The following is an 18,128-nucleotide window of genomic DNA, read 5'->3' as shown; positions in this document are numbered from 1 at the left end:
TTGGAAGAGCCCTTGAGATCACGAAGGTCTCATGTTCAGATCTCTGTCCCATTATCATTTCTTCGGAGACCTTCCCTGATCGAAGCAGCACCCCTATCCTCTCTGTCCTGTACCCTGCTCTGTTTGTCCTCATCACCTCCTGACATCCCAGTCTCTAGCCTCCCAGTTTATTCCCTGTCCCTCTTGCTGCTCTGTGTGCCCCATGAGGGTAGGGACTTGGTTTCACTGTTGTATCCCTAGTGCCACAATAATGCCCGGCACATGGTAGGTGCTCAAAAAAATTGTTGAAGAATGGGGAAAATGAGGCGTTAGGCATTGGTAGCACCAGCCCCAGATCCCCTCCCTGCTACAGTTTCCCTGGGTGGTTCCAGGGATGTCCTGGAGTTGTGCTGGAGTCTCACAGTCACCCAGCAACCCCCAGGCCTCTGCCCCTGCACAGCGCTGTGTTTGGAGGCAAACCCAGCTGTGTTGTACCTGCCAGAAGGAAGAGAGGCCATGATGTCATCTGGCTCCCCCACCCCTCCTCCTCCCAAACCTGACCAATCATGCCTGGAATCCCAGGTTCAAATAGACCACAGCCTGGGTGTGCAGGAAGTGCCTTTTGTGGGTTGTGGGCAGGGCAAGGGTCTGGGCAGGTCGTGGTGTCTTAAGTGTTCTCAGAACCAGAAGAAACTAGCGGAAGGGAGCAAGTTGCAGAAGGTGGGCAGGGAGACCGAGAGCTGGAAACTCTTCTTATTTTTCTTCCAAGAGAGACTTTATTTTTTTCAAAGGTCAAAAGATTTGCTCATAAAAACTGAGCAAACACTACACAGAAGCATGAGGAAGAAGGTAAAAAGGACACGCTCTTCTTCCTCCCATGTAGAAGCCTCCACAGTACAAGCCCCTCTAGGGTCAGATGGCCTGGGCTCAAGTCCTGGCTTGACCGCTTTCCAGCTACGGATCTTGAGAGGGTCTTTAACTTGTTGGTGCCTCGGTTTCTTCTTGTGAAATGGGGATATTTGTGTTCCTCTCAGCCTCTCTGCCCACTCTCTGCTATTGCCTCCTTCTTTCCTCCAGCTCTGAGTACATTTCTTTTTAAGACACCATGACCTGCCCAGGCCGCTGCCCTGCCCACAACCCCTAAAACACACCTCCTGCACACCCAAGCTATAGTCTGTTTGAACTTGGGATTCCAGGCTTAATCAGTACCTGCCAACTAGTACTGTCGTGAGGATTAGATAAGTGAATCCATGGAAGGGGCTTAGAACAGTGTTTGGCACACAGTGAGGGCTATGGACGCGTTTGCTAGCATCTCACCATCATCTGTCATCTTCATCACCATCATCATCATCACCATCGGCATCACCGTAATCATCATCATCTTTGCAGACAGCTCTTTATGCACCAACCTGCCTTCCTCCCTCTTTCCGATCTGTCTACCCACCCATCCATCCATCCACCCATCCATCCATCCTCCTCTAATGGGAATATCCCCACATGCTCTTCAGGAACCTGTGTTATACACCCCACATTACGTTACAGATAAACAAAATGGCTCAGGTCCTGGTTAATGGGGAGGGGTGAGAGTGATGGAAACAAAATCATCGCGCGTCCTTGAAGTGCTGTTTTGCTGGGTTCCGTATCCATGTGGCAAACCTAGACTCTGCCTCAGTGCTTTTGGGTGTAATGAACTTTGCAGATCAAGAACATTTGCAATCAGGTCTGTTGGCAGTAAGAAAGATCATTCCAGGAAGATCTTCGAAATCCAAAGTAACCAAGTAAAAGTCTATGCCATTTTTGTATTTCCCATCTCCCTAATCAGGCTGGGCATTTCTGGAGGTGGGGACTGTGTCCCCTCATACAGACTCTTCCTGTAAAATGAGGAGACTAGTAATAGTTGCCAGGCTTTCTTCTAGTGAATACTAGGTGCCAGGCACGTGCTAACCTTCCTACACATAGCTCGTGTAATCCCCACATCAACCCAATGGAATAGGTACTACGGCTACAACTGCCATCTTCTTCTCCGTGGAGAAACGGAGGCACGGAGAGGTTGGAGAACTTGCCAAGATCATAGGTTGTAAGTGGCAGAGCAGGAACAGTCTGATTGCACCGTGCTTTTATGTGCTAACTGATCCCTTAATGTATGACATAAGATCTGCAAGCCACTTAGCCAGCACAGAGCCCTCAGAAAATGCTGACATCATTACCGTGTGGATTCAGGCACTGAGAGTCTGAGGACAGAGGTGAAGCTAGAGAAAGGGGGACGGGGGCTGCTGGGGAGTTTGTCTTCTGTTGACAGCTGAGCCCTGATCCACCAGGGGTCCCCCCTTCCCCATCCCCCAGAGAGGCCTTGGGTGCCTCCACCCTCAGCCTCTTGGATTGACAGGCCCAAGCGAGGAGGGATGGGCATGGAGCCAGGAGGTGGGGAACGGGCTCAGGCAGGCTAATCAGGTTATAGTGTGAACTTAAAAAGGGAGGAGGAAAGCACAGAATCTTCAGAACTCACGCTCCTTCCTGGCGACGAGGTGCCTGGGAGAGGAGCTAGGAAGCCAGGGCGCACGGAGGCTTGGAGTCCGGGGGAAAGGATGGCCCCACAGAGAGCTGTGCAGCTGTCCCTGAAGAAGCCCACCTACGCTGTGTGTGTGGTGGGAATCGAAACGTACGTGGATGTTCACAGGTGAGAGCCGAAAGCACCCACCTGGCTGCAGAGGGCTGGGCTGGGCTGGAGGACCCGCGGCAACGGGGTGGGCGCCTGGTGGACGAATGGGGCATATTGGAGGATGCTGACAAGAGTTTGTTTTGACAGCAGAGCAGAGGGGCTAGGTTATCAGGTCCATCTTGGGGCTCTGGCTCCTGGCACCATGGTCAAGTCTTTGGCCTCAAGCCACTGGATGAGGGTTGCAGCTCTGAGCCCTGGGGCCAGACTTTAGGGTCTGGGTTCTGCGTTCTGACATCCCAGTGGGACTTGTGTGGAGCATCAGAATGAACTGTTGCTCAAGACGGGGGACAGGACTGGCCTCCCCTGATTTTGCCCTCAATTTCTTGCCAGTGACCCATTTCTCTGAGGTGGAGAGGGGCAGTGTATGTGGTGCAGCTTGATCCTAGAAGGCCAGCCAGGGCAACTGGGATCAAGAGGGAGTGGTTAGGGAATGATTCAATGTGTTAATAAAAGAAAAGAAGTGGAATAAGCCTGGGGCTTACGTTTCAATGTGTTTGTTAATAAAGGAAAAGAACTTGGAACAAGCCCGGGGCTTGTGTTTGCCAGGAGGATGATGGCGATTATGGCAATGATGGCACCTGAGGGGCAGTGGAAGCATCAGCTTCCCCTGTTGGTCCCAATCCTCCCTGGCCTGGCTTTACCCAGATGGAGGTCCAGGGACCTGGCCCAGTGTGAGTTTCCCCACCTGGCCATTGAGGAAGTTGGTCTTGGGGGTCTCTGGGGGTCTTTCCAACTCGACACACTCTCTATGAGCTCCATCCCTACTGGATCGGATGGGACCAGAGCCCCTGCAGATGGGGAGGGGGCAGTCAAGGTGGGAGTCTCCCTCCCAGAGTAGGTGGGGGCTGAGGTCTGTTATAAGGTGGGAACTGCGCTGGGCCCAGCTTCACCTGGCCTCTGGGGAGCCTCTGCCCCAGAAGACCTCCCTGCCTCCCTCTCTGGGGCAGTGGCCTGGGGCTGGGGAGGGAGAGCCAGGAGCCCTGGGAGGCCAGACCTCGGCTCTAAGTCATGCTGGGGGCCCTGGCGTGGGGCTGGTTCTCTTGCATCTGGGTGGCCAATAGAGATCCCATTTTCTGCTGCCCTTTTATCATACGGTTGCCAGACTTGGCAAATGAAAATACAGGGCACCCAGTTAAGTTTACATTTCAGATTTTAAAAAATGCTTTTTTTTTAGTATATGGCATGGAACGTACTTTTTTTTTTTTTTTAATGCTGTTTAGCTGAAATTCAAATTTAGCTAGGCATCCTGTACTTTATCTGGTAACTCTGCTTTAACATCAAGAGTAGGGAAGAGGTCTCTAGTGAGCCCCTATCTTCCCGATTCCAGACCCCTGTTCTCATCCCAGGGGATGGCTATTTCTGGAAGGTAATTTCAGAACCTCAGGCCCGACATGATAGGTTGTGCTGCTGACTGAGGACAGAAGCATTTGACTGGGAGCCAGGAGACTTAGGTTCTGGTTCTGGCTCTGCCGCTGACTTGCTGTCTGGCGTGGGCCAAGCCACTGGCCCTCTCTGGGCCCTGGCAGGATGAACTGAGCCCCCTATTCAGTTCAGCGTGGCGGTAAAACACCCACACTCTGGACTTGGACAGACTCAGCTTCTCATCCTAGCTCCACTGGTGGCTGTGGGACCCTGGGCAAGCTGCTGCATTTCTCTAAGCCTGTTACCTCATCTGACAAATGGGGAAGCAATAGCACTGATGTTCATGGGTTAGGGGGAGGGTGAAGGTGAGCATGCATGTGTAGGGCCCCTTGCTCTGTGAGAGTGGGAAGTGCTTACAGCTCTGACAGCTCTGTGGGTTCCCTTTCCTCCACTATTTGTTCTTCCCATCATGTCTCAGAGGGTGGGAGGAGCAGAGGATAGATCAGCGGGTGTGTGGTGGGAACACGGGGCGATGCCATCTGTAAACTCCTTTGGGATCGCCAAGCGCTTTAGCATCCTCAAGTGTGGGCCGTGGCCCAGCCGAGGGGAAGCCGCCCGGTTGTCTGTGCTCTGGTTGACTCTGGGAGAGGGGCTGCCCTGGGGTCCTGAGTGAGCACCGTGAGGGACCTGTACCCAAGAGCCCTTCAAGAAACTTCACCCTGGAGGTTGGTAGTGACTAGCGTCATAGCCACAGAGAATCTCTAAACTAGAAAACAGAAGTTTATTCTGCAGCAAGTTGGTTTAAAAGTAGACCTAAAGAAGAACTTCCAGCCACTGAGGTCTCTGATAGGTGGAGAAAGGCGATGTAGAATTGTCAAGACAGGTGGAGGAAGGGGGCCGTGGGTTGACAACCTGGGAAGGTTTAAGAGGAGCCTGGAGCTCACTCCAGGGCCTTGTCTGGCTAGGATGAAGGGGCTGTACTTGATGATGAACTTGGGGCTTTCCCACCCCCAGTGCCAGGTGCCTGGCTCCAGCTGAGGCCGAGCAAGGGGCCTCTGTTTGGCTTTGCTGGTAGAAGGCGGAAGCCCCCCAGAAGAGGAGGTATGCTGGTCACCTGAGCTGCCCAGAGTCCCAGCCTTCCAGAGCCAGTGGAGATGGGCCTGTGGCAGTGACGTCATGGGATGTGATTAATTCCCCCATGTGCTCTCTAGACTGGTTATTTGGGGATAATTGTGTGCCCCAGGGTGTCCCAGCCCAAGGAACCTTAGAAATCCCCTGACTCAGCATGCGCTGCAGATCCTACACCCTCACCCCAGCGGGCTAGCTCTCCACCGCGACCCGCTGGGTTTGGCCAGACGGCCCTGGCTGTCTCTGTCCTTTTCTTGGAGGTGGTCCCCAGAGGACTTATGCCAAAAAAGAGGGGGTGTGGCATGGGGAATCCATTAGTGGTCCAGCCTGGCGCTCCCTGGCTGTCCAGAGGCCAGATCAGAGCCCCAGGCTGGAGATCACATGAACATTTATCCTTAGGGATGGAAGAGAAGGCTGGCTGTGTGGGGCCGGGGATGATCTCCTGGATTTTTCTAAGCCACCCCCAGCCCTACACAAGCCTCAAAGCCAAATAGACTCTTAGATCCAAGATGACTAGAATTCCAGGAGCACAGGGAAGGGGGTCTCCGTAGGGCCTCTCAGATGAGCCAAAGACCCAGACCGTTTCTGTTTTCTGGGGTTCCCTGTATTTCAAAAACCCAAAATGCCAAAACAGAGTTGTAAAACTTGTGTTCTATATATTCTTTTTTAAAAAAATAGATTTATTTTATTTATTTATTTTTGGCTGCGTTGGGTCTTCGTTGCTGCGCACGGGCTTTCTCTAGCTGAGGTGAGCAGGGGCTACTCTTCATTGCAGTGCGCAGGCTTCTCATTGCAGTGGCTTCTCTTGTTGCGGAGCAGGGGCTCTAGGCTCGTGGGCTTCAGTAGTTGCAGCACACAGGCTCAACAGTTGTGGCTCGCAGGCTCTAGAGCGCAGGCTCAGTAGTTGTGGTGCACGGGCTTAGTTGCTCCACGGCACGTGGTATCTTCCCGGACCAGGGCTCGAACCTGTGTCCCCTAGCATTGGCAGGCGGATTCTCAACCACTGCACCACCAGGGAAGTCCTAATCTATATATTCTTGATGTTTACATTGAGTAAATTAATGCTTTTAACTTGCGAAGAAGTACAATGAAACATAATCGTGCTCCTCGCAGGATAATTACAGGATTGATGCCAACACTAATTCGTGATGACTGACAGGCTCCAAGAGACGGGCTGGGACCTGGATTTGAAGCCGGGTGAGGATCTCCTCTCCTAGTTGTTCCGTCTTGTTGCTGCATCGCATTCCTTTATTGGAAGTGATGTTAACGTTTAGATTCGAGGCTTCTTGGAGATTATGAGGCCGGGGTCCCCTGTAAGGTCCACGGAGCCAGGGGAGGCCAGGGAGTTACAGGATCTGGATGTGAAATGGGGCAGTGTGAGTTCTTGAAACGTAAAGTACTAGCTTCAGAGAGGGTACCAGAGGTCAGTCGCCCCCTAAGTCTACAGATGTCCCTGCCTCCCTGGTCCTCGTTGCTAACTCCCATTTTGAGACCTGGGAATCCATTTCGTCACTCTTCCCTCCCCTCTTCTGGCCCTATAGCCCCTTCCCTGTCCCCCCTTCTCCTTCCCATCATTTTGGTCTTGGAATCTCTCCTCATCTTTGACCGTTTCCTCTTCCCCCTCCTGCTCCCATCACTTCCAACTCCACTTCTCTCTCCTCCTCCCAATCCCCGCCTTCCTCTCCTGGTGGCGGGCCCGGGGCCAGGCAGTGGACCCCGAGAGAAGACTCGAGATGCAGGGAATGGAGGGGTGATCGCTCACCCGTGATGCAGATGCCTCCTTGACCCCCAAAATGCTTTCCCTGTGATGTGTTGTCCTCTCCTTTGCTATGTCCAGAGAAGCTTCCATTCCCTTTGCTGTGGCTTCTAAGCAGCTGTTCAGCTCTGCCAAGTGGTCCTGATGCTCAAAGACGTGTGGGAGGTGGGGGTGAGGCTGGAAGGAACTGGCAAATCCACACCCAGCCAAGGACATCAGCCACCTGGGGAGCCCAGGAGGGGGACCTCAGCTGTGGGCCGGGAGCAGTGGGGTGATTCCGAATGCTGCCACCCAGGGGCGGGTGCCGAGGGAGCTGGGACCTGCCGGAACTTTTCAGGAGCCTGGCCTCGCAGCAGGTACAGACCTGAGTTGGGTCTCCAAATACACCCTGGGCCCCAGAACAGAGAACCCAGTCACCCTGCATTTAAGACCAAGGCCACCTGAAGCCCTGCCAAGTGTTTCTCCAGCACACCTTCCCTGCCACATTTATGACCTCGCCTACCCCCACCTGGGTCTCCATTGCCGTGCTGGGAGGGTGGGCAAAGGGAAGGCCAGAAATTCCTCAGGAGGATCCTGCAGAGGGTGTGGTCTGAGCCAGGCTGCCAGATGTAGTGAAAGGGTGGGCTGGGGCTTCCGGACCTGGACGAGAAGGAAGGCTGGGCTCTGTGCAGCCTGGGCCCCAGAGGAGGAAGCTCCATTGGGATGGGGCCTCCGAGAGTCAGTTCAATGACTGCAGAGAACAAGACGGCTGGTAACCAGTCATAACCACCAGCTAGGGTCAGGCTGGTCCTTGCAGGCTGTGTGACTTTGGGCCAGTTACTTAGCCTCTCTGAGCCTGTTTCCTCCCATGCTAGATGAGGATAATATCACCCATTGATTGTACCTGTGAATTTGGCCCCCGTTTTACAGATGAGAATTGCATAATCCACGGAGCACAGCCATACAATTTCCCATCTTGCAGATGGGGAAACAGGCTGAGAGGGGAGAAGTGACTCATGATTCTGGCTTTCCATTCAGGGCTCTTCTCTTAAGGGTGTTCTGACCCCCAGCTCCTGTTTGCCTCTGCTGGGAAGGCCCGGGGTGGAAAGCTGCCACCCCCCATCTTTAGCCCCCATCCTTGGGCAGGCAGGGGTCCACTGAAAGAAGGCCTGGCCAGCCCGGGCCCTCCTTGCAGGCTCTCTGGGTGTGGCCTTAGCTGAGCAATGACAAGGCATAACGCACCCGTGATTCTTATCTCTGGGAAGGAAGGAAAGAGGGAGAAGACATAGCTACACCCAGTGTGATTCTACACTTAGGGGAAAATCCCTGCCTGTGATGTGATGTCGGCCATCGCCTTCCCGACCTCTGTCGGCCACAGCCAGCAACCAGGGAGGACCAAGGAGGGAGCCACACAGGAGCCTGAACCTTCTGTGACCTTTGCCCCGCTGTGGTCACTTAACAAATGTTACTGGTCACCTGCTCCTTGTTCAGCTCTGTGCTTGGCTGAGGCACTTGGAGATGATACGACCCACCCCCGCCCCCGAGGGGCTCCCATCTTAGTCTGGGAGCTAAAAAACCTTCAGAATATGGATGCTAACAATTGCATCGCTAACCGGGTTTGGGGGCAGGTCTGAGAGTGAAGGGAGATGGAAGAATCCTATTCCCCAGGGTCTGCCTGCTCCCCATGCCCCTTGTGACAGTAATGACAATGGTGACAGCACCTTCTTCAGCTCACAGTGCTTGCTGTACTATCTCAATTAAATCTCACAACAAGCCTATGAGGTAGTGACTACTACGATCCCCATTTTGCAGACAAGGAAACTGAGACACAGAGATGTCAACAGACTTGCCCAAAGTCACACAGCCAACAAATGGCAGATCTGGGATTTGAACCCAGGTTTGCCTGATCCCAAATTCTATGAGCTCAACCCCAAGAGAGCCCATTATCGCGGAATTTTCTACGTTGTTGGGTCGGTGCGAGGGGTGGGTGGAGGCAGGGCAGAGGATGAGCTTTGGAGTCAGACCCTGAGTGGGGTCACATCTCAGCTCTCCGCTGTCGCCCCGCATGTGGCCTCCCTCTGAATTTCACATCATCTGTAAAATGGGGAGAAGAAGAATAACTGTTCTGCTCAGCAAGCAGGGACCGTGGGGATGGAATCAGAACGGAGTAAAAGCACTTTGGGGACCGTGATGTCCCTGCCCTGGGTGGATCCCATGAGGGCAGGGCCAGGGGTGACTCATCTCTTCTGTCCTGGTGCCCAGGGTGGCACAGTAGGTGCTCAGGAAATGCATGTTGAGGCAGAGCGGCCGACAGCACTAACAGGACTCCGTGTGCTCCCCGGAGCTGCCGTTCTTTAGGGCTGGAGCCTGTGGGGGTCTGGCCAGCTCCGTGGGACTGTTGGCCACAGCAGTTCTTGGCTCCTGGCAGAAGCGACTACAGAGCTGGTCATACCTGAGAGGACTTGCCAGGTCCTGCTGGCTGGTCCCAGGGCATTTCTTGTGGCTTCAGTCCAGGGAACGTCAAGTCCAGGACACCTGGAGAGTGGCACCTCTGGGGCTCTGGGCAGACAGGTGGCTGATCAAGTGTGAAGGGGGAGTCACAGGCTTGGCTGGCCTGGTCTGCTCAAGGGCTGCCCGTCAGCTTGCTCCTCAGCCTTTCCATCCAGTTCTGCATTATTCTCCCTTCTGCCCTCGCCTCTCCCCCAGCACAATGCCCTGGACAAGTCCTCTGCCGCCACCCCCATACCCACTCCCCTAGCTGGAGGCGGGGTCAGCACCATTCTGCCCTCCCTGCCCAGACCCTAGGCTGGGCAGAGGGGTCCCCTGACCCCTGAGATCGTCCCTAGGGGCTGGTGGTATCCAAGTAGCAGGTAAGATGGACGGCATGGGAGGGACTCCATGACTGCTGTGTTTCTCTTCTCCCTAGAGACCAGGTGATCAACTTCCGAGTAGTTGAGATAAGGTGTGGCCTGTGGAGCCCCAGTGGGAGGAAGCTTCTGGATGCAGGTTGCAGCCAAGTAAAAGGAAAAGCTTTCTAATTACCTGAGCTGTCAAAGCACAGAGGGCTGTAAGGTAGTGAGCTGCCTGTCACAGGACCTGTTCAAGCACAGAGTTCTGCGATGGGCAAGGAGTTGGCCAGGATGACCTCTGAGACCCGTCTCTGACCCAAGGCCTATGAAGATACTCCACAGTCTCATTGTCTTAGGGCAGAAAGGGGCCAGAAGATCATGGGTGCCATCTTCCTGGTCTGCACTGACTTCACCCCTGCAAAGTTCAGGTGCGTGGAGGGGGAAGAGGGCTTTCCTGCCTCAGTGCCCCACATCCTGCCAGCTCCCAAGGGATCACACTGAGGAGCTTGTGTTGCAAAGTTTCAACATTTTCCTTTTTCCTTCCTACATCTTCCCTGACTATTTCCTTCCTCCTGTCCCCGCTGGGGACACGCTCAAGGCACACACACTCATTTTCAAGTCAGCGGGACAGCATAACATAGAAGACAAACCTGCTGCTCCTTCCATCCTTTACCAGCTGTGTGACTCCAGGAAGGTTACTTAACCTCTCTGAGAAGATTTCTTCATCTGCTAAACGAGGACAGCAACATGTTCCTGCGAGGGTTGTTGTGAAGTGTAGATGAGGCATCAAAAGCTGAGCATGTGCCTTGCACATAGTAGGTGCTTGAAAATGCCACCCCAATACTACCCTACCCAATATGACCTGTGAAACATGCTGTCCTTATGCCTTACCAGGTGGGTGGGCACATGTCTTGCCAAGGCAAGTGGGCAAGGCTGGGAATTTCCTGTTGATTGGAAATTCCCCGTCCCATCCTCTGTGCTTCCTTTTGTGAGATTCTCTAAGAATTGACTCCACTCTCCTTGCAGCCTCTTTATTAACCTGGTGAACCAGGCCCTGCTCTGGGCCCGGGGCTGGGGATGCGACAGGATGAGTCGGGACGCTGGGTGACACAGGCTGTGAAGGGGCCGCAAGGAAGGTCTGGACCAGTGCTGTGGGGACACAGAGGAAAGGACATGGGGTCCTGGCCTGACTGGGTTTGGGCTGTTGGGGGTTCTGGGAAGAGTGGTAGTAACAGCGATGATGGCATCTAACACTTATTAAGCACCTACTGTGTGCCAAGCACTTCTTAAAAAAATTAATTTGTTTATTTTTGGCTGTGTTGGGTCTTCGTTTCTGTGCGAGGGCTTTCTCTAGTTGCGGCAAGTGGGGGCCACTCTTCATCGTGGTGCGCGGGCCTCTCACTATTGCGGCCTCTCTTGTTGCAGAGCACAGGCTCCAGTCGCGCAGGCTCAGTAATTATGGCTCACGGGCCCAGCTGCTCCGTGGCATGTGGGATCTTCCCAGACCAGGGCTCGAACCCGTGTCCCCTGCACTGGCAGGCAGATTCTCAACCACTGCGCCACCAGGGAAGCCCGCCAAGCACTTTAAATGCACCATCTCATGGAAACCACCCAACAGCCCTAGGAAGTAGCTCTTTGGATTATATCCATTTTCCAGAGGATGAAAATCGAGGCTCAGAGCAGCTGAGTGACCAGGTCCCAGGCCATACTCCACACACAGCCCATACTCCACTCCACGGAAGGGGTGGCATTTGAAGTGGGTCTCCAAGAATGCAGAAGACGGCCCCCTCCCCATCCCTATCCTCATCCCACCTCCGCAGAGAGGGGGCAGAAAGAAGGCAGGGTGCTGGCACCAGCTCACAGGATCATCAGCATAACAATGGAAATGACGATAAAGATAATAACAAAGGAAATGACGATAAAGATAATAACAATGATGACACCTACTGCCTGGGCGACTGGGAGGCTCTAGTATGGCAATGACTTCGTCCCCTTCATTTAATAAAGCGGTGTTTGGGACTTCCCTGGTGGCACAGTGGTTAAGAATCCTCCTGCCAATGCAGGGGACACGGGTTCGAGCCCTGGTCTGGGAAGATCCCACATGCCGTGGAGCAACTAAGCCCGTGTGCCACAACTACTGAGCCTGTGCTCTTGAGCCCATGAGCCACAACTACTGAGCCCGCGAGCCACAACTACTGAGTCCGTGCGCCTAGAGCCCGTGTTCTGCAACAAGAGAAGCCACCGCAGTGAGAAGCCCGTGCACGGCACGAAGAGTAGCCCCCGCTCGCCACAACTAGAGAAAGTCTGCTCGCAGTAATGAAGACCCAATGCAGCTAAAAATAAAATAAATAAAATAAAATAAATTTATTAAAAAAAAAAGTAAAGGAGTGTTTTTAAATCCATTTCCTCACTTGACTCTGAGTTTGGGGATGAACCAGGGCTGCATACCGGGGTTTGGTTGGGTCTGGGGGCTGCATCATGAGATGCGATCAAAGGGAAGCAGCCGCCGGGGTCAGGAGGGAGTGGGGTGGGTGTGTGAGGGTGGTGGTGGGGTTTGGGGGTGGTTACGGTGCGTGGATTGGGAGGAACCCACAGAGCAGCTTGGGGAAACCAGTGAGACAAATCCCACTGTGGGGCAGCCCGGGGCTCACCCCAACTCCCACACTTGCCTGTTACAGCCCCCAAGAGCAACCTTTAATCCACAGCCCCACCCACAGATCAGGGAGTCTGAGAGGTGAGGAAAGGCGGTGTGGACCCTGTCCCCAGGGCCGGGGGCAGGGGAGGGGGTAGGATGCTGAGGGAATGAGAACCAAGGCTGCCAGGTGCCTGCCTGGCACAACCTGCCAAGCTCTGACGCCAGCGGAAAGCAGCAGCCCCTCCCTTGCAGCCTGCAAAGCTACTGCTGGGATAGCCTCAGCTCCCCTCGCCTTTTCCACCCTGAGAGACAGCACGAGGGAAGTGACCTGGATGGGCTGACGGGGCCTGGAAGGCAGGGGGCCTAGGACCCGAACAGACCCCTCCCAGAGGGCAGGTGAGACCTGCCCTGGGCCTCAGCCTTGCCCATCAGGTGCCTCCTGCAGGAAGCCTCCTTTCCCCAAGGTCTCCTTGTAGGGACTCACCTGGCACCTGCTGGGAAGAAAGAAGCTGAGACCAGGATCCCAGCACCCCAGAGAGGGGTGAAATAGGTGTGAGCTGCAGAGCAAGGCTGGAGGTCAATCTAGACTGCAGGAGACCAGGCTGGGCTCCAAAGGTTCTGGTAGCCCTTCTCCTCCTCCTCCTCCTCCTTCTCCTCCTCCTCCTCCTTCATCTTCGATTATTATTATTATTTTCTACCAACACTCCAAATAAGAGGTTGTATGGCCAGGGCTGTGACTTGGAAATGTCATCTTTTGCCCAAAGCTGGGGATTGGCTCCATGGAATCCTGCTCCCCTTGAAAGGGCTGTGTCAGCGATGACAGTCTCTGAGTGGGGTGGGGGTAGGGGTCTCCCAGGAGCTGGAAACACTTCTGCCATCAGCTGGGTGCCCTGGGCTCATGCTTATTTGCTCTTGGGGTGTGTGGGCAAGGGCTCTGCGGCCAAGCAGATTGGATCCAAATTCCAGCTCAACCAACCTGCCAGCTGGGCAGTCTGGGGAAAGCCATTCTGTTACTGAACCAAACTTGGGTCCGCTTGCCCGCGCACAGAAAAACCAATCTACTGACACCAGGTTATGGTGAAGGAAAGGGCAGCGTTTATTGCAGGCACCAAGCAAGGAGTCCAGGCAGCTAGTCCTTGAAAGACCAAAACTCCCTGATGGCTTTGAGGGAAAGGTTTTTAAAGACAGGGTGAGAGAGAGGGTTGTGGGGTATGTTTTTTCTTTCCAATATTTTTTAAATTGAAGTATGGTCGATTTACAATGTTGTGTTAATTTCTGCTGTACAGCAAAGTGATTCAGTTATACATACATATATATACATTCTTTTTATGTTCTTTTCCACTATGGTTTATCATAGGATATTGAATATAGTTCCCTGTGCTATACAGTAGGACCTTGCTGTTTATCCATTCTCTATATAACAGTTACATTTGCTAACCTCCAACCTCCCACTCCATCCCTCTTCCACCCCCCTCTCCCTTGGCAACCACCAGTCTGCTCTCTATGTCTGTGAGTCTGTTTCTGTTTCATAGATAGGTTCATTTGTGTCATATTTTAGATTCTACATATAAGTGATATCACATGGTATTTGTCTTTTTCTGACTTACTTCACTTAGTATGATAATCTCTAGTTGCATCCATGTTGCTGCAAATGGCATTATTTCATTCTTTTTTATGGCTGAGTAGTATTCCATTGTATATATGTACCGCATCTTCTTTATCCATTCATCTCTCAATGGACATTTAGGTTGCTTCCATGTCTTGGCTATTGTGAATAGTGCTGCTATGAACATAGGGGTGCATGTATCTTTTTGAATTATAGTTTTGTCTAGATATATGCCCAAGAGTGGGATTGATGGATCATATGATAATTTTATTTTTATTTTTCTGAGGAAACTTCCTACTGTTTTCCACAGTGGCTGCACCAACTTACATTCCCACCAACAGCGTAGGAGGGTTCTCTTTTCTCCACACCCTCTCCAGCATTTGCTATTTGCAGACTTTTTAATGATGGCCATTCTGACAGGTGTGAGGTGGTACCTCATTGTAGTTTTGATTTGCCTTTCTCTAATAATTAACGATGTTGAGCATCTTTTCATGTGCCTATTGGCCATCTGTATTTCTTATTTGGAGAAACTATTTAGGTCTATTTAGGTCTTCTGCCCATTTTTCGATTGGGTTGTTTGTTTTTTTGTTGTTGAGTTGTATGAACTGTTTGTATATTTTGGAAATTAAGCCCTTGTTGGTCACAACGTTTGCAAATATTAGGTTGTATTTTCGTTTTGTTTATGGTTTCCTTTGCGGTGCAAATGCTTTAAGTTTGATTAAGTCCCATTTGTTTATTTTTGTTTTTATTTCTATTGCCTTGGGAGACTGACCTAAGAAAACATTGGTACGATTTATGTCAGAGAATGTTTAGCCTACGATCTCTTCTAGGAGTTGTATGGTGTCATGTCTTATGTCTAAGTCTTTAAGCCATTTTGAGTTTATTTTTGTGTATGAGAGGGAGTGTTCTAACTTCATTGAAAGGTTTTAAAAGACAGGGTAAGGGAGAGGGTTTCGGGGTGTGTGATCAGCTCGTGGACATTCTTCTGATTGGTTGGTGGTGAGGTAATTGGGAGTCAACAACATCAACCTTCTGGTTCCAACCGGTCTGGGGTCTATGTGCTTGTGGGCAGCATACCGTTAACTTCTTCCACGTGGTGGGGGCTTCAGTATCTGCAAAACAGCTCAAAGGATGTGGCTCACAATATTATCTATAGCCCTTGAGGAGGAACTAAAGATCCTTGACTTTGTTTAATGGCTGAACTATTATTATTTTGTCTTGCTTGGCTGTTTTCCATTGTTTCTGCATTTTCTCATTTTTCTGATTAAATTTATTCTTTGGAACTTGGGGAAGGCCTAGGAGGCTAAAATTACAAACAAGAGGCAGGCACAAGACATGGTGGAGGTAGGGGGGGGGTCTGTCCCGGGAAGGTCCATAAGTTCTTGCTCGGGTACAGTTCCACGTTCCTGGGTTGCCTTGCCCTCATCCATAAAACAGGGATTTCTTGTACCCCTTGCCCACACCAGGCACCACGCTGGGTGCTGAGATGACAGTAGTTTTAGTGAAAGTAAAATGGGAAAGTTCCCTACATTCTAGAGGGAGAAACAGGAGAGATGGACAAGAGAAAAACATGTCAAATAAACATGACATGTCAGGTGACAAGTGCCATGGGTTGAAATGAAGCTGGGTCATGGGGTTAGGGAATGTGGGGTTCGTGGTGTCACCCATGTCACACAGCCTTAAATAGGGCATTCAGGGAAGACCTCTGAGAAGGAAACGAGGCACGGAGCCCCCAGCGGGTGCTCGGGAGCTGAACATTGTGAACGAAGGGAACCCAAGTGCAAAGGGTCGAAGGCAGGAGGGAGCTTGGCAACCGGAGGGAGAGCAAGAGCTGGGTTTGCAGGAGTGAGAAGGGCGCAGCCAACTCGGCGCAGACTGCAGAGCCCCCGGGGAAAGGCTGTGAACAGAAGGGATGCTGAATGACTTCTGTGTTAAGAGGATCCCTCTGCTGCTGTGTTGAGGCCAGATCGTGGGCAGCAGGAGAAGAAGCAGGGGGACCAGCCTATTGTGAAAATCCACACGGAAAAAACTGGGGCCTGGACCAGGGCGTTAGGCGTGGAAGAGATGCGAATGTCAGCAGGTGATGTTGTGAAGGGGGAGCTGACAGGGTTCACTGGTGACTGGATGTGAGCTCGAGGGAAGGAGAGAAGGCCAGGATGAATCCGATGATGTGGCCTGACCCGGGCAGGTTTGGACGGGGCAGAAGTGGGGAACTAAGAGTTTCGTTTTGGACACGTTAAATGTAAAAAGCCTGTTAGACACCCTAAAGAGATGTTCAAAAGACAGCTTTGAGTCTGGAGATGGAAAATGGGGGTTCTAAGTCTGGGAGACTTGGGTTCCTATGGCAACTGACTAAACAAAGGCAAAGGGCATGTAAGGTGGGAAGATGCCTGAAAGTGCCTCTTGAGGACGGTGAGGCCAGGAGTGGGGTGAGGGCCTGTGGGTCTTGCCAGCAGCCTGCAGGGCTCAGGGGTCCCTCTCCACCCCAGCCTCATCTTTAAAACGAGAATAATAATTGCCTTATGGGACCATGATGTGCCTCAGAGAGCCAGGTCCCGCGTGGGACTTGGAACTGTTGTAACTACGACCATCACCACCATTGTCAATGGGGGCAGTTGTTTGTGGGGACTGAGTGACCACAGTGGGGATCTGGGAGGGGTGTCTGGTTTCTCCAGGGGCTTTAATACTTGGGTGGTTTCTCAGGGATACAGGAAACGATGGAGGCAGGAGGATGCATCAAAGGACCCTTGTGGCCCTGGCATCTTTGCAGTCGGGTGGATGTTTGCAAGTTGACTTGACCTTGGGTGGTGGCCTTGAGGCTGACGGCTCTGTCCTGGGGGACGGCAGTGGGGAGCCCTGACATGTAGTTCCCTCTTCTGGCTTCCCCTCCAGTGTGTGTGTTCCACATGGCCAAGGGCCTCATGGAACCCTGGGGCCCATCACAGGGCTGGGACAGGGAGGCACACAGCTCAGGTTTATTCAGGGGATGAAGAAGGACAAGCGCCCCCAGAGGCCCTGCTGGCTTAGCTCCTGGTGCCCTGTAGCCCGAGTTTGCAGAGCAACCCCTCTGAGTCTACGGCCCAGGAAGGCTGGCCCCTACCTGCTGTGGCTGGAAGCAGCTGGTGGCTTGAGAAGTAGCGTGGAGGCCCAGAAGATGGGTGCCCCCGGCTGGGGCCTGGCAGACTGAGGGCTTCCTGATCCCCGTTTCAGGAGCCCAGAGCTCTGGAGTATTGGGTGGATGTGGTATATCAGGTAGACGGGGAGAACTTTGCAGGGTATGGCCTCAGTCAAGTTCTGTACCACTGGGTGCAGATGGGCCTGAATCCCCCTGCAGACTAGGGGCAACTGAATCCATTCATTCATTTAACAGGTGTTTATGAGACTGACCACATGCCAGACACTGTTATAGGTGATGGGAGATAGCAATGAGCAAAACAGACAAAACTCCCTGCCCTGGTGGACCTGACCTTCTAGCAGGAGAGACGGACAATACCTAACAGTATGATTAAGAACCAGAGCAGACAGTGCTTTGTGACCACCTAGAGGGGTGGGATAGGGAGGGTGGGAGGGAGACGCAAGAGGGAGGGGATATGGGGATATATGTATACGTATAGCTGATTCACTTTGTTACACAGCAGAAACTAACACAACATTGTAAAGCAATTATACTCCAGTAAAGATGTTAAAAACAAACAAGCAAACAAACAAAAAAGAATCAGAGCAGAGTGGCAGGGATAAGGAGAGTGTGGGAGAAGGTGGGACAAGGTGTAGCATTAAATAGAGTGATGGGCAGGGGGTGCTCACTGAGAAGGTGACATTTAAGCAGAGCCCTGGAGAAGGTAAAGGAGCGAGCCTTGTGGATATCTGGGGGAAGAGCATTTTATGCAGAGGAAACGGCCAGTGCAAAGGCCCTGAGGCACGACAGCCTGGCAGCTTCATGGAACATCAGGAAGGTCAGTGTGGCTTGAGCAGAGTGAGTGAGGACTGAGCCTAGTGGGGTAGAGGAGGTTCCCGGGAGGTGGCAGAGGGCATATCAGGAGGGGCTTTGTATGCCATTGTGAGGACTTTGCTGTGTGTGATGCGAACCGTTGCTTTTGAGCGTAAGAACAACGTGA

At 52.5% G+C, this 18,128-nt stretch overlaps 1 protein-coding gene across 3 annotated transcripts in view; it reads left to right on the top strand.

Moving 5' to 3' along the window:
• The first annotated feature begins 391 nt into the window (after positions 1–391).
• PADI1 (peptidyl arginine deiminase 1) overlaps positions 392–18,128 on the top strand; it is a 39,879-nt gene continuing 22,142 nt past the window's right edge. The window contains exon 1 of one of the 3 annotated variants that reach the window (XM_082409801.1): positions 392–2,656. In XM_082409801.1, the coding sequence (XP_082265927.1) occupies positions 2,565–2,656 (92 nt within the window). In that variant the 5' untranslated portion in view covers positions 392–2,564. The remainder of the gene's footprint in view (positions 2,657–18,128) is intronic. The other 2 variants (XM_082409800.1, XM_082409799.1) reach the window with 2 other exon arrangements.

The sequence above is a fragment of the Balaenoptera physalus genome (assembly GCF_965194825.1).
Source record: "Balaenoptera physalus genome assembly, chromosome: 1".
NCBI classification, from domain to species: Eukaryota; Metazoa; Chordata; class Mammalia; order Artiodactyla; family Balaenopteridae; genus Balaenoptera; species Balaenoptera physalus.
The sequence above is the reverse complement of the archived record's forward strand: the minus strand, read 5'-3'. Positions and strand labels throughout refer to the sequence as shown.